Below are 17975 nucleotides of genomic sequence, written 5' to 3' on the forward strand. Positions count from 1 at the left end.
AGACATGTTTAATATTTTTAAAATACATTAATTTAAAATATTTAATTCCAATTGCTTGTTAAATGAGCCAAATAGTATTATTTTGTGATTAAAAAAGCGTTTAAGTTTAATAGAATAGTTAATAAGATGACCTAGAGTCTTGAATTTTAATTCCTAGCAGTTCAAAAGCAATAAAATATAAGAAAAAATATAAAATATGTAAAAATTTATAAAAATTAAAAAAATATTAATATTTCGATATTGTATGTTAATAAATGTCGATTTTTTAGTAATTTTTGAAAAGATTATTATGTATTTTAAAGTTATTTTGGAGAAAAAAAGATTAGATTTAAGATCGATAGTTTTCTGTAAATAATAATAATCTTTAAATAATTAGACTCTTATTGATCCTTATGTATTTGATTGTTTATAGGAACCGTATTTCTAGAATGTTTTGAATTTCTAAACAATTTATCAGTGTACTTTTTAAGTGTAAAATATCTTTTTAATTGATAGTTTGTGTTAGAAATATTTACAATAGCATCGTTATTTTGAATATCATTAATATTATCAAGTATACATGGGAGTTCTTTTTTTGGCTTATTTGCAATTGAAGTTCTGAAAGAAGATAATTTTGAAGCAAAATGATGGATATTTGAAGTAGAATTAGTATAATCTGTTGTACTTAATAATAAAAAAAAAATATAAAATATAAAATACCTGAAATTTTTAAATTAAATTCATTTAATATTCCATATCTTTTATTTGCAGATAACGAGTATGAATATAAATTTAAATCTTTGATAGGTAGCTTTTCAATTTCATTTTCTATTTTAGAATCAGAAATGTTATCTTGTTTTATTTGTGACATATCAGATTTCTTTTTATTATTCAAAGCTAGCATATATTCAATTTTACCGTAAGAAAATGGAACTTTTATAGAGTTTAATGTTTCTAACGAATCATTTTGTCTATAAAGATATTCTGTCGAACTTCTAGTAATATTTTTATTTGTCATATCTTGCTTATATTCTAAAAGAGACTTCTTCTTTGTTCTAATAGTTTTATATCGTTGTATAATTTTAAATTTATTTTTCTGATGCTTAAAATATTCAGATAAAGTACGCCTAATTTTGTGATCATCATCATTTGAAAATGATGATTTATGTTTCTCCGTATTATTCAAAAAATTCTGTTTATTTTCTACTGAAGAATTTGCAAGAAATGGATTAAAAGATATGCATTTATCGCGTTTATTATTTTGTTCCTGAAATGATCAATTTTAATCCTTTATGTATTTCTAATTTAAACCTCTATAACGACCCATTTTTTCTCATCTAATTCAATTTCAAAGAGAAAAGATTTCCCAAATAATGTTTTTTTAAATATAGGAGTTTCTTCACTACATGAGTCAATCCAAACTGCCCAAAAGCTTTCATCTAAATTAATACGAATCTTATTTGATATTGTACTTTCATTTAACCATTCGGTATTAATTTTTGTAGCGGAATCTAATTTTGAGTGTGGATGAATTCCATTTATAGGAGAAAATGAATTGTCAAAAGGAAATACATGATGTGAAAATGGATTTTTTTCCAGAGAGAGTACAGGATCGGTTTTTGATTCCAAGTCTGTAGAACGTTGATCGAGATTATCTTCTATGAAATCATTTTAATATATCATATATATCATTTTAAAGGTTATGTTACTCGAAGTATTTTGTTTATCTATTTTGTGTAATGAATCACTTTTAGTGAAACTTAATCTATTTTCGATATGATCAAATCCAAAATTCATAAATTCCTCCCATTTTTCACATTCTTTTGAAGATGATGTATTTATTAATGTATTAGAAATACACATAAGAATTCTTTTTGATTCCTCAGTCAATGCATTTTCGATATGATCACGATGTTTCCATAAAGCTAAAGAAATCTCATCATCTGTATCTAAACTTTGAATTGCAACACGCTGAAGAATTGTAAAAATATTTGGACTAGGTATATTTGAAAGTATATCAATACATAGAGTATCTTTGTGATGCAATGTCATTAACGATGTTACAGACAAAGGATATGGTGTTTGATCAAGTAATTTAACAAGCGACAATGGTAATGGATTTGGAACATATAGTTCCGTATTAGTATGTTGTTTTTTTATACTTCTAAGATATGCGAAAAATAAATGTTCATTTGCATCTGCCGATCTAAATTATAATTAATATTTTATTTAAAAAATTAAAAACCAAACCTTTTCCAATTACTATAACCTCTGTGAAATCCTTGTTCTTTATTTTTAAAATTAAACGCCCACCATCCTGCCGTCCTTGATAATTTATCTCCACAAAGTCCATTAATTTTTGAATAAGCTGCTATAGCAGAAAGAATATCAAAAAAACCAAGAATGATTTTTTCCCGGATTCTAGATTTTACAATTATAGGAATATAATCAAAAAATGCATTATGTGGATATTTTGCTTCTAAAATAATAAAAACTCAAGTTAATCTATAACTTGAAAACTACCTTTCTCAAGCTTTTTAAACGCTTCATAAACATTCCATCCTACTACACCATCAATTAATCTTAACCAACACCAGCGAATAATCCCAATTATCACGTATATATCTACCACTGGAAGCTCTTGAATAAGCTGGTTTTTATCTACTTGTGAATTATCCCCTGAAAAAAACTTCCTAATATATGCTTTTGTTGACAAAACATCTGACATAGGCCTAAATGGCAAAAATACCAAGGGAATCATTACTCCTCTAGATTTAACCTCTATATAACATGCTTCTAATAAATCACAGACTTCTTCTTCTAGAACATATTCCCAATTCCATGGATCTTCACTTCTAAAATTTCCCGTATCTGTTTCTTTATCATAAACTACATTTTCTTCTGTATTTATTGAAACTTGATCCTGTTTTTTAAACAGATATGGTCTTTTAAATTTATTAAGATATTTTGTCATTCTTTTGTCCTTATTAATAAAATAAAAATGGGGTATTTTATAGATTTAAAGGCATGTCTTTATATATATTGCTTTAAATATTATTAATTTTCAAAGTATAGGCTTTTAGTAATATATTTTAGTAATTTTGTTAATAATATTTTATCCCTTTCTGTTGCTATAGTTTTATTTTTAGCTTATTTTTTTAAGGGGTTAAATATATAATAAATAGATTAAAACAAGTAAAATAAATGTATTTAATATTTTTAGAGATTTAAATCTATAAAAGTAATTAATCATAGATTATATTCTAAGAAATTACATTTTAAGTAATCAGTTTAAATAAAATAAAATAAATATAAATATGTAGATGTAGATGTAGATGTAGATTTTATAAAGTATTTTTAAAGAAATTAATAAGAACTTTAACTCCTTCGCGAAAATTTGCAACATTTTCACTATTTGTTAAATCTGAACGAGCAGCCATGAATCCATGATGCATAGTGTCAAAAGTTTTAAAAATACAAGCATCTGCAAAGGATTTTGTTTTAACGATCTTTTCAAATTCATTGCATTGATCTACAGGTTCATCTTTGCTTAAAAGACTACATACTGGTACTTTTAAATTAGCAGCATCTTTAGGATCAACCATTCTATTAGAGTATTAAAAAAATGAATGAATAGATGAGTTGATTACGCAGGATGAATCATAGCAACAGATTTCAATTCATCTCCAAAGTGTCCTCCGCCAAGAACTGAAAGTTTACCTCCCCAACAAAATCCCAAAACACCAAGGGATTCTGTTTCATCTTGTTTAACCTCTTTAATAATAGAACCAAGTACTTCTAGATTTTTTTCCGGATCAGCAGGTCCTGAAATAAAGTCACTAAATTCTTTTCTTTTTTCTGGGGTATCAGGAGGAAATCTATCAATTGGATAAGGTTTTTTTTTGAAAAAATCAGGCATAATGATTCTTGCATCAAGCCCAGAACTAAGTAAATCTACGCATTGCTTTGTTTGAGGCCAAAACCTTAAATATATTTAGCTGTATTAAAATCATTAAAATATAAAAGTACCCAAAAATATCATAAACACATACTAATGTGCGTTTTTTATTGTTACCAATTACATATGCATCAAGGTTAGAAACCTTTGTCATAAAACCTTTTGGTGTATAATCTGAAAGTACAGGAAGAAGAGTACAGCAGGGACTATTTGTAAAAGGCATTAGGATTTAAATATCAAGATATTTAATAATTGTAGATTCCAAAACTAGAGGTTTAAATAAACTTAAAAAGATCGGATATTTGATAAGATATTTTAATTATTTAATATAAAAATTGAATATGATTTTATGAATTATAGGTTTTTTCTATTATAAAAATAAAGTATTCATGATTAGATTTTATAATAAATATATGATAATGTATATTTTTGTTTTTTTGTATTAATTTTAAGCATTAAGAATAATATGAAAAGAATTATATATTTTTTTATATGAAGTATTAATTTAAGATTGAATGGATTCATGGTTTGTTATTTTCAAAATAGATTTCTTTTGATATATAAGTTTTTATATTATTTTTTTGAAGCTTAAAATGAATATAAATTTATAAAAAGATATTTAAAAATAATTACAATTGATAAAAGAAATATGATTAAGAGGGATATTAATTAGATATTTATGATAAAAAAGAGATTTTTTGTCATAAAAGAGTATTAAATTATTAATTTTAAAATATTTATGAATATGATTCAACTTTTTTAAAGAAAAATATGAATATCTTAAACAGAAAACATAATACATTTTCTTTGTTAATTAACAAAATTAAAAATATTTAAATTTAAAACGTCTGTAAATACTTATTTTTTTCAATAATCACTATGATTATTATTATTATTATTTATATATCTTTAGATTTTTTTAATAAATCTTGAATATTTTATATAGTAATTGAAATTAAAATTATATATCTAAAGTTTCTTAAATTTTTAATTTAAAGACTTTCATTTAAAGACTTTGATTTAAAGATATGATAATTAATAACATTAATTAAAACAAATATATAATTGTATAAATAATAAATAATATTAATTAGAACAAATATATAAATGTATAAATGATAAATAAAATTTTAATAAAAATATTAATTTAGAGTAGTAAGATTACATCTTTATGTTAAGAATTTGTAATATAAAGGAATTATTAGATACTGAGATGAAAAATCATAAAATTAGTGCAGCTCAAATCCGAGTTCAAAAAGGTATAAAGAAGATGCAGAGAAAAAATTAGAATTGATAAATATATAGATATTACTGAACTTCTTTTACCAGAGACGTTGAAATATATTTTAAATGTTTTTTTTTTAATTTTATTTAGAATGAAAATAGAATTTCCAGATATTGATGATTTTTTAAATTTTTATCTTACAATTACACCAGATGAAGGTTATTTATAGTTATTTTAACATAGATCTTTCTAATTAATGGAAGGTTTTTATAAAGGAGGCTCCTTTTGTTTTAAATTTAATATTAATGAAAATTATCCTCATGATCCTCCTAAAGTTAAGTGTACTCAAAAAATTTATCATCCAAATATAGACTTAAACGGGAATGTTTGTTTAAATATTCTAAGGGAAGATTGGAAACCTGTTCTTAGTCTTAGTGCCATTATGTTTGGCTTACAATATCTTTTTCTTGAACCGTAAATTTAATTTCCTTTTAATAACGTTATTAATAATTTTTAGGAATACAGAAGACCCTCTTAATAAAGGTATATATATAAGTCTTTTGGATGATTTTATTGGAAGTTTTAATATTATAAAGATGCAGCAGATGACTTAAGAAATAATCAAGAAAGTTTTCGACGAAATGTACAAATTTCTATGAGAGGTGGATATGTTCTTTCTGAAATGTTTGAAAATGTTTTTTCTTGAAAAAAGAAGGTACTTATACTATATTTTTAATTATATTTTAAGTTTTATATTTTAGATTTTTTTTGAAATTTTCATAAGATTAATCATTACATATGATTATATTAAAGATAAATAAGCTTTATTATTGGATTTATGATCGTTTTCAATAATACAAAGGAAATAATACTTTTAAATATATAATAAAAATACAAATATTCTTACTACGATAAAAAAAATCCAATATAAATTTGACTGATTATCTTTTTCTAGGAATTTTAATTATTTGATAATTGTTTAATGTAAAAGTGTTGAAATAATAGAATATAATTATTAAATTCCTATAATATATTTGAGTTATTTTATTTAAGAAAAAAGGATATTTTAAAATTTATAAAAAACAAAGAAATTTAAAATAAATAATAATACATACAACAATTATAAGTATAACTATACTGTCATAAATAATGTCTAAATATCAATCCTAAAAAAATTAGAAACAGGGATTTTGAAAAGACATAAAATATTTTAAAAATAGACAGATTGTCATTATTTCAATTGATATAGTATATGCAATTTTAATTATAACTCTACATCTTCTTCCTATTACTTGAATTGTTCTTATGAAAATTGTAAGATATAACAAAGTTAATTGGAAATTTTGTAAAAATATAGCTAAATTGTATATATTGAGACTTTAATATAACTAGATTCTATAAATGTTGTAAAATATGGGTAATAATATTGCATTGGTTCATAATAATATATTATAACATGATTATTCTGTGTTACAGAATGAACATTTGAAGATGATAGAGAAACCGATGAAACAGAAAATATATCGCGATAGAAGATTATATTAGGAAAAACTTTTAGGAAATTTATGACGTTTCTTAACATTTTTTGCCTTCTCAATTAAATAGTTATGTTTTTCAAAAAATTCATTCTTATATAATTTTTTTGTTAACCTGATACATAAAAGACTATCTGATAATAATGAAACATCTTCACACTCTGTATCCCTGCTACTTATAATAATTTTACTATTAAAATACAAAAATTCAGAATATAATGTTCTATCAATTCTATTTGCCTCTATTTTCATATAATGTATTCATCTTACTTTACTTCTAAGCCTTAAAGTAACAATACATTTTCTAAATAACTAATCTAATAAAAACAAAAACATCATAAACAAGCTTTTAAGCCTTTAATTTTTTTATCTTTTTTATTAATTCAAAGAAAAAATAAAATATATTATTAAGTTCATTACAAATATTTATAATAAATAAAATCATCTAAATCTCAAAAATCTTAAGAACGAAGCCTCGAATTGGATCCCTTGATCTTCCCGTAGACAAGAGCCGAAATAATAGATAATATGATATACAAAAAGAAAAGAATTAATGATAAAAACGCTAAAGCATGGAATTCACGGCAGAATCCTTTAGATCCCATAAATACCGGCGTTCCCCTCACATACGAATCATTTGTACATGAATGGAATCCTGTTATACGTGCAAGAATAACACTTGCTGAAAATGTAAAAATTAAATTAAGGATATCATTAATAAATGTAATAATAGGACGATTAAGAACATGAACTGATGACTTTATAAACTCAAAGACCACCGTTATAATAGAAAAAAGCCCTGTAAATAGCGTAAAATTCATCTCTGTTAACTGAACATGATTTTTATATCGACGTTGTTGGTTAATATCAATAGATAATGAAAGTATTAATAACCCAACTATAATCGCCAATATACGTATAACTATATAAATATATTTCTCCTCCATATTCTCTTTCTTTCTTATGTAACACTTTATTTATTTTTTTCAAAACTTTTTAAAATTCGAGTTTTCAAAAAAAAAAAAAAGTCCGATAATTTTAACTTTAAAATATTTTTATTATTTTTTACATAAATATTATTTATTTTAATCTTAATTCTCTTTTCTTTCCTTTCTTTTCTCTATTTTTTTTCTCCTCATTTTTTATACTACTTTTCTAAATTTTTTTACTTTTTTTTTAAAAAATTCTGCTTTTATTTAAAAACTTTTAATTATACTTTAAAAAAAACCATTTTATATATTTTAACTTAAATACATAATGAATTCCATGTAAATCTAACAAATCTCTCTTTTTTTTTAAATTTCTATTTAAAAAAAACTTATATAAAAAATATCGTTCAAGAGTTACGTATAAAAAAATTGAATGAACTCAGAGAAAGATTTATCATATGCATTTAGACGGAATGCATGCGACATGTTCTTAACATCAACAGTTAATGCGTTTTCAAGCGCATATATTCCAGAAAAAGGACGTGCAAGTATTGCAGTATGGCAAGATGACATAGTTGATGGAGTATTTCTTAAGAATAAAAGGATATCAATAGCTAATTATATAGAGAATTGTTGATATTAAGTGTATAGAGAATATTCAAAGTATTTCTAGTCATTTGTTTAATGGTAGTATTATAAATTTGAATGAATCGTCCGTATCAGAAGGGTTACCAGTTCTAGAGAATTCAACAAGAGTGGATAATTTTTCAATACATGAAGAAGAGCCGTTAATAATATCGGAAGGGACGGGAGAGGGAGAATGTATGGATAAAAATTGGATAGATGAGAGTAGAAGAAGATTGATAAGTTCGTCAATGAATGGACGAAGAAGACCGCTTGCAGCATTATCTACGAATACATTAGCAGTTAAAAAAAAAGAGAGATATAGTTCAATTGCATTATGTGAAACAGCTTTACAATGTGAACCAGTATATACATGTAATAGCTCAGCAACGATATTATCAATTACGCCCTCGCTTACAGAATTTTCACAATCGATACCAGTAGAACATAAAACAATGGTATTGAATGGAGAGAATGAATTAAATGAAGAATTTTCGAATACAAATATGAATAGTTCAATGATTGAGGAAAATACGGGTCAAAAAAGACAAGATACGCTTGCTCTTTCATCAATTGTTCTTGCTCAATTTAGAACTAAGAGAATATCAACGTTGCGTGCAACGACACTTGGAAAACGTGTTGGACAAGAATTGACGAAGCTTTCAAATAATTTTTCGTGTAAACGTCTTTTTCCTAACAATAAAAGAACTATTGTTGCTAGTCGACACTTTCGTCGTGTTCGTCAAAAAGCTACAGAAGATGAAGTTGATGACATACTTCTTAAATCAGAATTTTCTCATTCTCATATACAAAATATATATTCAGCACAAAAATCTATACGACCATCGTACATATATTCCAAAAAAATCGATTTTTTAGATAATAATATTGTAGTTAAGAGCGAATCATCATCAGACTCATCGCATTCATCTGATTTTTTTTCACCTATTTCATCAAGGCCTACATCACCTCTTTCTACACAGCGTACATTTCCTGAAAATATTCCTATTCATCCGGATTTTTTTCGTTATTATCTTGCTCATCCACGTTTTACTTATTCTAATGGTAATCCGCCTATTCAATATGATGCAGATGATCTTTATAATCCTCGATATATCAAAGGTATAGGAATAAATAAAATGGGAATGTGTCCAATTTGTTGTGAAAATATTGAACGTGGTGGTCAGGGAAAAGAGGTATGGTTAAAAATGAAAATAAGTGCATTTTGGTATATATTTAGAAGAATTCTTTTAAATCTTTTTAATTGTTTTATTTTAGGTATCATATGAATTTTTTCCATGGAATAAACCCGACAACAGCATTACCATATTCACCTCCTGTGTCTTTTCGAACAGTTCCTCTAGTAACCATAAATGCTAATGGTGTTTCAAAAAAGAAAAAAACATCAGGGTTTACTAGTATTCCAGATAGAAAAGAAATTCTTGAAGGAAAATGTCATAAATGCAAGAAGTGGGTACGTGTTCAAGGTATAAAAGAACAAGAGGTTAAAGTGGCTGAAATTTTCTGGTGGAAACATGCACGCAGCTGTCATGGTACTAGTCGTATTAAAGGAGAGGGATGTGAAATGCGATAAAATAACAACTTAATATTTTATGACGTTTACATAATATTTCTTCTATTTTTTCTAGCTCAATAAGGATATTCTTTGCAACATTTTTTATAAATTATTTATCTTTTCAAATCTTATCCAACTATAATAATATTTATTAAAGACTATTTATTTTGCTTATTTATTTATTACGCTAAGCATATAGGTTAAGAATATATATGGGTGTTCATATTGGATCTATAAATTTATGTTGTGTATCTAGCATCTTTGTTTTTTTATTTGCTTATTTATTGTAAAATTTAATTTTAGATCTTTTTATGTTTACAACAAAGTCATATATATATTATATTAAATTTTAAAAAAATTATTTTTTAATCTATTTTCTTAAATAATTTATATAATACTAACAGATATTATTGGATTTGTTTTACTTAGCAAATATCTATGCTTGTTAGGACTCTAAATGCATCATAGTTGAAATATATAAACTTAAGTTATAACTTAAATATTATATAGGATAAATATTAATTTTTATACAAATATAATTAAACATTTAAATCTACTTATAAGTAGATATGAATTAAATATGAACATTATAAGAATAGGGAATATATTTCACTTAAACACATGAGAATAATAATAAACAATTGACAAATTATATGTAGATATGATCCTAATGTTTCTTGCTGCTTCCACTCGGAGCAACGCCATTAAGAATAATTTCAGCGTCCCGTTCTGTAAAATTAATAAAAGATCCAAAGGCCACAGGATATCGTTTCTTTTTATATTTAGTTGAAGTTGTGCGAAGTATATCTTTCATATTAATATTTTTAGGTAAATCCGCTTTAATAGATGTTAATGAAGTCGGATTGACTTGTTTTGAAGATAATAATGCTGTTGTATCAGGAAGATAAACTTCATATGGAATAAGCGAAGATGTATCAATATATTCCTGTTTTCCATTTGCAGTCCATCCGTAATTTTTAAAAGATAAAGCATTATTATCAAACATAAATGCCGATTCTGAAGATATATGTGATTGCGGTAATGATATTAAAGAATTATCATGAATGACAGGATTAAACATATGGCCGTCAAGATTATTTTCTATCGGATATGTATTTTTATTTCTTTTAGGAGACGACAATGATGACATATTCATATCGCCATTAGAGAAATCTTGAAAAGAACGTTTTTTTGTGAATAATGCACTTGGAGTATGACTTTTTGAAAGGTTATCAGCAGAATGCATGTTAAAATTACCAGTATATAAAGCCTTTTCAGATAATTTGCTATTATTAACAAATTGTTTTGAAGTCATATTGTCTAATGACGTATTCCCTTCTTTTACGGGCATCATGACAGGCGGCTTCGAATCCAAAACGAGTAATTCTTTTAGTTCACTTCCTACTGATGGTGACAAACGTGGTGTCAATGGACATGTAAAAGATGACTCGGAAAAGTGTGGAGTATTAGTAAAATTAGATGCATAAGGTAAAGCTGATTCTTTCTCATGACTCTCAGGAACATTTATGTCAAAAACATAATTATCATCTTCATGTAGTTCCCTGTTTAATTGACCTGTCTCCTGAGCAACATCATTAGGTGTATCTGTTATTTCGTTTAATAAGGTTGATTCATCGAAATTAATATAAATGTCAGATAATCCTTCTTCCTCAAAAATATCTTTCTTTTCTGGAATCCTCTGTGTAATATCATCATTAAATATCGATTTTATCCAAGGTATATCGTATAAAGCTGATAATTGAAAACCAGAATCATCTTTAGTATTAAAATGAACATCCTTTGAATTTAAAAAATTCTCATCACAAAAACATTCTACATCTTGTTTATTATTGTCTTCACCGTCATCAAAGTTTAAATTTAAGAATTTTTCAATATCATTAACTTGAGCATAATTAGAATTATCAAATGGATATTGTGTAAATGTATAGTCAAGCTTCAAATCATCCAAAAGTGTAGGTGAATCAATAAATTCCGATGCTGATGAGCACAATGGATCAAAAAATGTTTGCATTTTATAAATAATTTATCTAATAAATTCCCAAAAAAATCGGTCTTTAATAACAATTTTATACAATGCCTAACTTTCCCCCAAAAAAAAGATATAACTGATACTATGTCTTTCAATTTCACAAGAAAAGTTACTTTTATTTGTATAATATTTTATTATCCATATCCTTTCTATAAAAAAGTAGGTTTAAAAAATTTGTATTCAAGAGCATTTAACCCATTCTGAGCTGTTCCTATGTTTTTTCTTCCTTGATTTCATTATTCCACTATTATTTTATTATTATGCCTGTTCTTCCTTTTTCGAATAGTTATGTGTTTGATTCCAGAAGCGGAACATAAGATTAATAATATATTAAATAATATAAAAATATATGGAAATCCTCTTATTAATGCACTTGTTTCTAAAAATTAAAGCTAAAAATATATTCTAAATGATCTTTTTATATAAATCATAAATTTTATTAATATTTAATTCGTATAAGGTTTTATTAAAAGTGTATATCGGATTAAATAAAAAATAGAACGTAATTAGAAACTAATATCTATACATCTATATACATATATCTATATACATCTATGTACATGTATTCTGAATGATATTAAATATTTTTCAGTAAAAACTTATTTATTGATTTGATAAAGAATGATTTTTTTGGAAATTTCAGGATTCAATAATAACATTAATAATTTAAAAAAAATAAAATTAATCCTAGAAATATTTTATGTAATAGTAATGTTATAAGAAATGAAAGATAAGTTTTATATATTATTGGAATAAAACCAAAAAATAGTAAATATATATAAATATAAGATTTTCTAGTAAATAAAATTCATAAAAGAAATAGAAAAGAAAGATAAAAATTAAAGTATAGTTATTTTTTTTAAATTAAGGAGTAAAAACGCATCAACTCTTATTTTAAAAAGAATTAAATAATTTATGTAAATTTAATTATGTATTTTTAGAAACAACCTTAATTTTGCGAGTGCATGAGAAAATTAATGCGAATCATATAATAAATATATGTCTATAATTGAAATATTTCGGGTTTATTAGATTATAATGGATATTCTTATATATTTTATGTATTCTGAATTTATAAATACAAAATTATCTATATTTATAATGAAAATAAGTTTACTTGTTTTTACTTATTTAATATTAAAATAATCAACTGTTTTAATGTTCGATATAAAAAACGTTGCCAAATATCTTTTGAATAATTTTAATTATAATAATAACATGCCTTTATTAAATAATAAACATGTTTAATATTTTAGAAAAAAAAGTGTAGTTTTTAGTTTTTATAAATATTTGCAATCCAACAGACATGTAATTGATTTATTATCGTATTATATATTTTTGCATTAGTACTGTAAATAATAACATCTTTAAAGTTAAATCATTTATTATATATCAGAATTTCATTAATAAAATGGAGTTATTAATCTACATAACCCAAGGAAACTTTGGTTTTTGATAGATAACTCTATTGGTGTTTTAGTTTTTATGCATCGTTCCCATACTATGATTATAATTAGCATAATTACGAATTTAAAAAAAAATTATAATTACAGAAATAAGCAAATTGACGGCCTGCCCATTTTCCAATAAATGGAATAATAACCCAAAATAAAAAGATATTTAGTTGACTTAAAGATTCTTGCCATTCTTTATCTGTATCAGATGATATTGTACTCAAAGAATCAGAAATATCTGATGGTATATTTAAAGGATATAATTCAGCATTTTGAACCATAATTTTTAAATGTTAGCATTAATATATCTCTCTTAAAATTATATATTTTTTCTGAATTTCATATTTTTCAAAATCGGTTATTTACATTTTTATAGTTTTAAATAAATAAAAATGTAATATTTGGAATATTTTGATAAAATTATTACTAATAAGATATTTCTGTTATAATAATAAATCTTATATTTAAAATAGTATATCTTTTTCAACGATATTTACTTTTTTTCTGAGATCAAATCTTCACCTTTTTAGTTTAAAAATCTAAATACTTTTATTATTGATGTATATTAAAATGTATAAATCATGATATATAGAATGATTTTTTTAAAATGATTATAGATATTATATATTATATATAATATCTATAATATACTGTAACTTCGAAAACTTTCGTAAACATATTATCTATGTCATTAACTTATTAAAATTTATTTTATATCAAAAAGTAGCATTTTGTTAACAAGATTTTTGAATTAACTATATAAATGGAGATGTATTTTTTTAAAAAATTTTTTTTATTGCTTAAAACTAATGAAACATGGCCTAAATAACGCGATTAATTTTATAATGTCACTTCCTTGTGTATCTGATAAACCGATATTATCTCAATATAATACTAAAAGGTATATATTTGTTTTTTTAGTCTTATTATGTTTCTTATGTTAGATTAGAACTAATAATAAAACAAAAACTTTACTTAGAAATAATTTAGAGAAACCTCAAAAATTATGTAAACATAGTAAAAAATTCATATCTAGTCAGAAAAATGAATCAGAGGAAATTTTATATAAAAATTTTGAATCTAGACTCGGTTTAGATTATGAGGAGATACTTTTTAAACCAAGACATACAAGATATAGATCACATCTTTCGAATGAACAGGAAAACTATACAAAGTGTTCAAATTTATCTCAAAAGCGTCTTAATTTATGCAATGATACCTTTGATCCTGAGCATGATCTTTCAGTTAATATTCCGGTAAAAAAGTTAGAAACAAAATCAGAAAAACATTTCTCAATTGAAAGGACGTTATTTAAAAGTCCAGGAAAAGCTAAAAATTCTAAAAGTCATAGTTCTAATAAAGGATTTTCTGTAACCACGTTTCAACCTTCAAATGAAAATAAACTTTTTCATTCAGAATTAGAACCAATATCTTTAAAAAAAGAGCATTATGAATTATTTTCAAAAAAATATATACAGGAAAAGAAAGTCAAATCTAAAGAATTTAGAAAAATCAATAATAGTAACAAAAAGTTATTTAATTTTAAGACTTTTATAGATTTGGGATCTCAAGAAAATAATCAAGTACAAATAAGAAAAAATAAACAGCTAGAGAAGATTTCCTCTGTAAAAAAGCAGAAAGAATCTATTAATGAAAACGATTCTAATTCTGATTCTAACTTAATTATTCGGGAAAAAAATCCGTTTGTAGTTACACGTGAAATGCTTCTTAAAGAAATTAAAACTTCATATAAAGGGCTTATACGTTTGGAGTCTCATGTGAAACTTCAAGATAATATATGTGAAAAGTTTGATATAAATGTTTCGTTTTCTGATAAAGATCATGAAAAATTCAGAAAACTTAGCGAATTACATGGAGCGTAAGTAATATAGTTTGATAGTATATTTGCTTATAAATTTAGTCTTTTATTTTTATATATAAATTTTTTGTCACTTACTCAGCATCCTTCAGCATGTCATTCAATAATGAAAATTCCTATTAAATATACTATTCCGGCTAGGTTATGGAAAAATTCCATATATGCTTATCTTGAAATTCTTCGTTCCCAACTTCCATATACTATTGAGCATCTGATTTCATATATTTTATTTTCATATTCTCAAATAACGGTTTTACTTGAAACTGCTTCTACATTTAAAAATGAATGGATGGAATGTTTGGGGGATTTAGCAAGATATAGGATGGCTATTGAAGAAATAGATATGAAAACTAAAAACCATTGGAGTAATATTTCGAAATATTGGTATATTAAAGTATTAATGAATTTACCTACACTTGGAAGATTATATCATCATTTGGCTATCTTATCGAAGGATAACATATTAAAAAAACTGTTTTATTATTCTAAAGCGTATTTTCTTTTTATTTTTTAAAACAATATTTATATTTTAATAGATTGGTTGTTTCTAAATCATTTTCATCTGCTAGAGGATCCATACTTTCTTTATTTGATCCAATATTTATCCATAAGGAATCTTCGTGTTTTTCTGAAACATCTAGAAATTCGGACTTGATTAATAATTATGTAAAACTTCATGGATTATTGTTTACTCAGCTCCAACTTGATAATTTTGAAACAATTCTTAATGATCTTCTTTCTCTTTTAAATAAAGAAAATATTTGGAATAAGGAAGGTGTATTAATGGCTATTACAAATATTGTAGCACTATTTCAATATGGAAATAAACATGGAAAATTGAAATATTTAATAAAAGAAAGTAGGATTAACAATAAGAAAAAAAAGGAAGAAACACATTTTTTTGATAAAGATTATAGTAAATTAAATCAGGAATATTTGGAAAGGGTTACGACAGTTGGAAATAAAACAGATATTTTATCTTATGATCTAAATAAAAGTGATCTTCCTGCAATTAATCATTCTTTATTCAAAACCGTACATATTACTTCTACACTATATTGTCCTATTAGTCTTATTAACTCATCTGATTTATCTAGGAGTCGTCATTCTATAAAAGATCAAGAAACATTACCTATAGACCATATAGTATTTTTAAAGGCATGTCAATTACACTATTTTATTATGTCACTTTCTATTTCTATAACATCATCAAACTCTCTTGCATATAATTTTATATGTATGATATTTCTATATTATTGTTCAAAGTATTCATATGTTCTTTCTTCTATGGAAAGATTTATACCGTGGCTTAAGATTGCAGAGTATTTGTCTAATATTATTAAAAAAATAAACTATGACAGCATACTTGAAATGAGTGATCTTCCAGTTAGACAAAATAAAAATCCTTTACCTGAGGATTGGGCTTTAAGAGGTATAAACTGGACCGAAAAAATTTGGCCTAAGGCGTATTTTGAAAATATGACAGAGGATGATTTTAATTTTACAGTTGAACAACTTAATGATGAAGTTACTGAAATTAGAATAAAAAGGATTATTTGGCTTGGTTTTAAAATAGTTTCAGTATTTCCTTATTTTTTTTAGTTTTTTTATCATTAACTTTAATTAGCTTTCCAATATTCTGTTGTATAATAATCAAACTCAACATTTTACAATTAGTAGAGAGTATATTAATAAAATTAAGTTTTCTAATAAATATTATGGGAATGTGATTTTATCATTATCTGATACTGATGCATTTGAATCAGAAAACGACAATTACAAAAATAATATAAAATTTAATGATGATCTAGAAGTACAGGGAGAAAGTGAAGAAATTAGAAATCTTAGGGTTTATAAGTTAAAGTCTATAAGGATATTTCAACTTATTTTTTTAGGAACGTCGTCGAGCTTTAAAATCTATATTAAGTAAAAATGATTCAAAAAAACTGGAATTTAATCACAAAAAAGATACTCAATACTTTTTTCGACAGATTAAATCTGGTTATACGGTAAATTGATTTTTAAAATATGATTATATTAATTTGGTTAGACTTTAGTTTTTGATACCAACTTTTTAATATCTTACTTAAAATTATTTCGTAAGATTCTTTCCATGAATTCTTGGGATATTGTCATTCCTCTTGCTGGTAAATAAATAATATTGGTATTTAGATTTATTGTAATATCTTTTAGTTATTTTTGAATTATATGGATTAAATAATAAGCCCCCTCCTATTGGCATTACTGCTTATAATGCAATTATTCTTATTATTTCTGCCTTGAAAACTCAAAAGGCTAAGATTGTTACAGTTAAAGGTAATATACTTCATGCTTTGGATTATATATCAGAACAACCAGAAGATATTTTTGAGGATGAAAAAAGATATAGAAATATTGATGACAGAATTATTCAGGTTGCTTTATCTCAAAATGAGAATCATGTGAAATTTCAAAAAGAATTATTCACATCAGAAGAATTTGAAAAAGTTGTATTAGTTACAAGTGATCTAAATATGAGGATAATTGCAAAAGCGAAAGGACTTAGTGCTATATCTGCAATAGCTTTTAAAAAAATTATAAAAGTAGGAAATTCCAATTCTTTATTAAAAACTAAATTAGCTTTTGATAGCAATATTTATAACTAAAAGTGTCGATTCTAGGATCTAATTATATTTTTTATTATAAAAAAACACTTTGATAAAATTTTTAATAAATATTGTTATTTTTATTGCTTAAAATGCAAAATTATTGATTTTTTGATTTATA

General features: G+C 24.3%; 8 protein-coding genes across 8 annotated transcripts; 3 read left to right on the top strand and 5 right to left on the bottom strand.

Moving 5' to 3' along the window:
* Nucleotides 1-337: 337 nt before the first annotated feature.
* Nucleotides 338-2999, bottom strand: T552_02031 (hypothetical protein). The gene is made up of 6 exons (XM_018370591.1): nt 2503-2999; nt 2230-2458; nt 1689-2185; nt 1291-1637; nt 700-1246; nt 338-655 (listed from the first exon to the last, which is right to left on the bottom strand). Exons 1-6 carry the CDS (start codon nt 2951-2953, stop codon nt 381-383), a joined length of 2346 nt encoding a protein of 781 aa, XP_018225881.1. The 5' UTR covers nt 2954-2999; the 3' UTR covers nt 338-380.
* Nucleotides 3000-3277: 278 nt separating this feature from the next.
* Nucleotides 3278-4206, bottom strand: T552_02032 (hypothetical protein). The gene is made up of 3 exons (XM_018370592.1): nt 4009-4206; nt 3630-3962; nt 3278-3585 (listed from the first exon to the last, which is right to left on the bottom strand). The coding sequence occupies exons 1-3, from the start codon at nt 4158-4160 to the stop codon at nt 3324-3326; spliced, it is 747 nt and encodes a 248-aa protein (XP_018225882.1). The 5' UTR covers nt 4161-4206; the 3' UTR covers nt 3278-3323.
* Nucleotides 4207-5025: 819 nt separating this feature from the next.
* On the top strand, nt 5026-5958 carry T552_02033 (hypothetical protein). The gene is made up of 8 exons (XM_018370593.1): nt 5026-5046; nt 5094-5196; nt 5243-5270; nt 5313-5380; nt 5426-5636; nt 5680-5705; nt 5759-5877; nt 5924-5958. Exons 2-7 carry the CDS (start codon nt 5109-5111, stop codon nt 5866-5868), a joined length of 531 nt encoding a protein of 176 aa, XP_018225883.1. The 5' UTR covers nt 5026-5046; nt 5094-5108; the 3' UTR covers nt 5869-5877; nt 5924-5958.
* A 1154-nt stretch (nt 5959-7112) lies between these two features.
* Nucleotides 7113-7690, bottom strand: T552_02034 (hypothetical protein). Its single transcript, XM_018370594.1, has one exon. The coding sequence runs from the start codon at nt 7642-7644 to the stop codon at nt 7159-7161; it is 486 nt and encodes a 161-aa protein (XP_018225884.1). The 5' UTR covers nt 7645-7690; the 3' UTR covers nt 7113-7158.
* A 331-nt stretch (nt 7691-8021) lies between these two features.
* On the top strand, nt 8022-9889 carry T552_02035 (hypothetical protein). Its single transcript, XM_018370595.1, has 3 exons — nt 8022-8209; nt 8253-9478; nt 9529-9889. The coding sequence occupies exons 1-3, from the start codon at nt 8060-8062 to the stop codon at nt 9842-9844; spliced, it is 1692 nt and encodes a 563-aa protein (XP_018225885.1). The 5' UTR covers nt 8022-8059; the 3' UTR covers nt 9845-9889.
* A 558-nt stretch (nt 9890-10447) lies between these two features.
* Nucleotides 10448-11904, bottom strand: T552_02036 (hypothetical protein). The gene has a single exon (XM_018370596.1). It carries the CDS (start codon nt 11856-11858, stop codon nt 10494-10496), a length of 1365 nt encoding a protein of 454 aa, XP_018225886.1. The 5' UTR covers nt 11859-11904; the 3' UTR covers nt 10448-10493.
* Nucleotides 11905-13233: 1329 nt separating this feature from the next.
* Nucleotides 13234-13655, bottom strand: T552_02037 (hypothetical protein). Its single transcript, XM_018370597.1, has 2 exons — nt 13428-13655; nt 13234-13377 (listed from the first exon to the last, which is right to left on the bottom strand). The coding sequence occupies exons 1-2, from the start codon at nt 13609-13611 to the stop codon at nt 13280-13282; spliced, it is 282 nt and encodes a 93-aa protein (XP_018225887.1). The 5' UTR covers nt 13612-13655; the 3' UTR covers nt 13234-13279.
* A 520-nt stretch (nt 13656-14175) lies between these two features.
* Nucleotides 14176-17854, top strand: T552_02038 (hypothetical protein; the record flags this gene model as incomplete). Its single annotated transcript, XM_018370598.1, has 8 exons — nt 14176-14231; nt 14280-15209; nt 15252-15701; nt 15746-16790; nt 16837-17058; nt 17105-17218; nt 17260-17356; nt 17403-17854. The coding sequence occupies 8 exons, from the start codon at nt 14176-14178 to the stop codon at nt 17852-17854; spliced, it is 3366 nt and encodes a 1121-aa protein (XP_018225888.1).
* Between the last annotated feature and the right edge of the window lie 121 nt (nt 17855-17975).

Source organism: Pneumocystis carinii, assembly GCF_001477545.1.
Source record: "Pneumocystis carinii B80 chromosome Unknown supercont1.8, whole genome shotgun sequence".
NCBI lineage: Eukaryota > Fungi > Ascomycota > Pneumocystomycetes > Pneumocystales > Pneumocystaceae > Pneumocystis > Pneumocystis carinii.

Bases quoted from the DNA above. Each gene is read 5' to 3' on its own strand.
- T552_02036 (XM_018370596.1), bottom strand. From the start codon at position 11,858: ATGCAAACATTTTTTGATCCATTGTGCTCATCAGCATCGGAATTTATT.
- T552_02034 (XM_018370594.1), bottom strand. From the start codon at position 7,644: ATGGAGGAGAAATATATTTATATAGTTATACGTATATTGGCGATTATA.
- T552_02033 (XM_018370593.1), top strand. From the start codon at position 5,109: ATGTTAAGAATTTGTAATATAAAGGAATTATTAGATACTGAGATGAAA. The intron at 5,271-5,312 runs GTTGAAATATAT...AATTTTATTTAG, and splicing joins GAACTTCTTTTACCAGAGAC to AATGAAAATAGAATTTCCAG. The intron at 5,381-5,425 runs GTTATTTATAGT...AATTAATGGAAG, and splicing joins TACAATTACACCAGATGAAG to GTTTTTATAAAGGAGGCTCC.
- T552_02031 (XM_018370591.1), bottom strand. From the start codon at position 2,953: ATGACAAAATATCTTAATAAATTTAAAAGACCATATCTGTTTAAAAAA. The intron at 2,459-2,502 runs GTAGTTTTCAAG...TTATTATTTTAG, and splicing joins GTTTAAAAAGCTTGAGAAAG to AAGCAAAATATCCACATAAT. The intron at 1,638-1,688 runs GTAACATAACCT...ATGATTTCATAG, and splicing joins AGATAAACAAAATACTTCGA to AAGATAATCTCGATCAACGT.
- T552_02032 (XM_018370592.1), bottom strand. From the start codon at position 4,160: ATGCCTTTTACAAATAGTCCCTGCTGTACTCTTCTTCCTGTACTTTCA. The intron at 3,963-4,008 runs GTACTTTTATAT...AATATATTTAAG, and splicing joins TGTGTTTATGATATTTTTGG to GTTTTGGCCTCAAACAAAGC. The intron at 3,586-3,629 runs GTAATCAACTCA...ATACTCTAATAG, and splicing joins GTTGCTATGATTCATCCTGC to AATGGTTGATCCTAAAGATG.
- T552_02035 (XM_018370595.1), top strand. From the start codon at position 8,060: ATGAACTCAGAGAAAGATTTATCATATGCATTTAGACGGAATGCATGC. The intron at 8,210-8,252 runs GTATTTCTTAAG...CTAATTATATAG, and splicing joins AAGATGACATAGTTGATGGA to AGAATTGTTGATATTAAGTG. The intron at 9,479-9,528 runs GTATATATTTAG...GTTTTATTTTAG, and splicing joins ATGAAAATAAGTGCATTTTG to GTATCATATGAATTTTTTCC.
- T552_02037 (XM_018370597.1), bottom strand. From the start codon at position 13,611: ATGGTTCAAAATGCTGAATTATATCCTTTAAATATACCATCAGATATT. The intron at 13,378-13,427 runs GTAATTATAATT...TTATAATCATAG, and splicing joins CCGTCAATTTGCTTATTTCT to TATGGGAACGATGCATAAAA.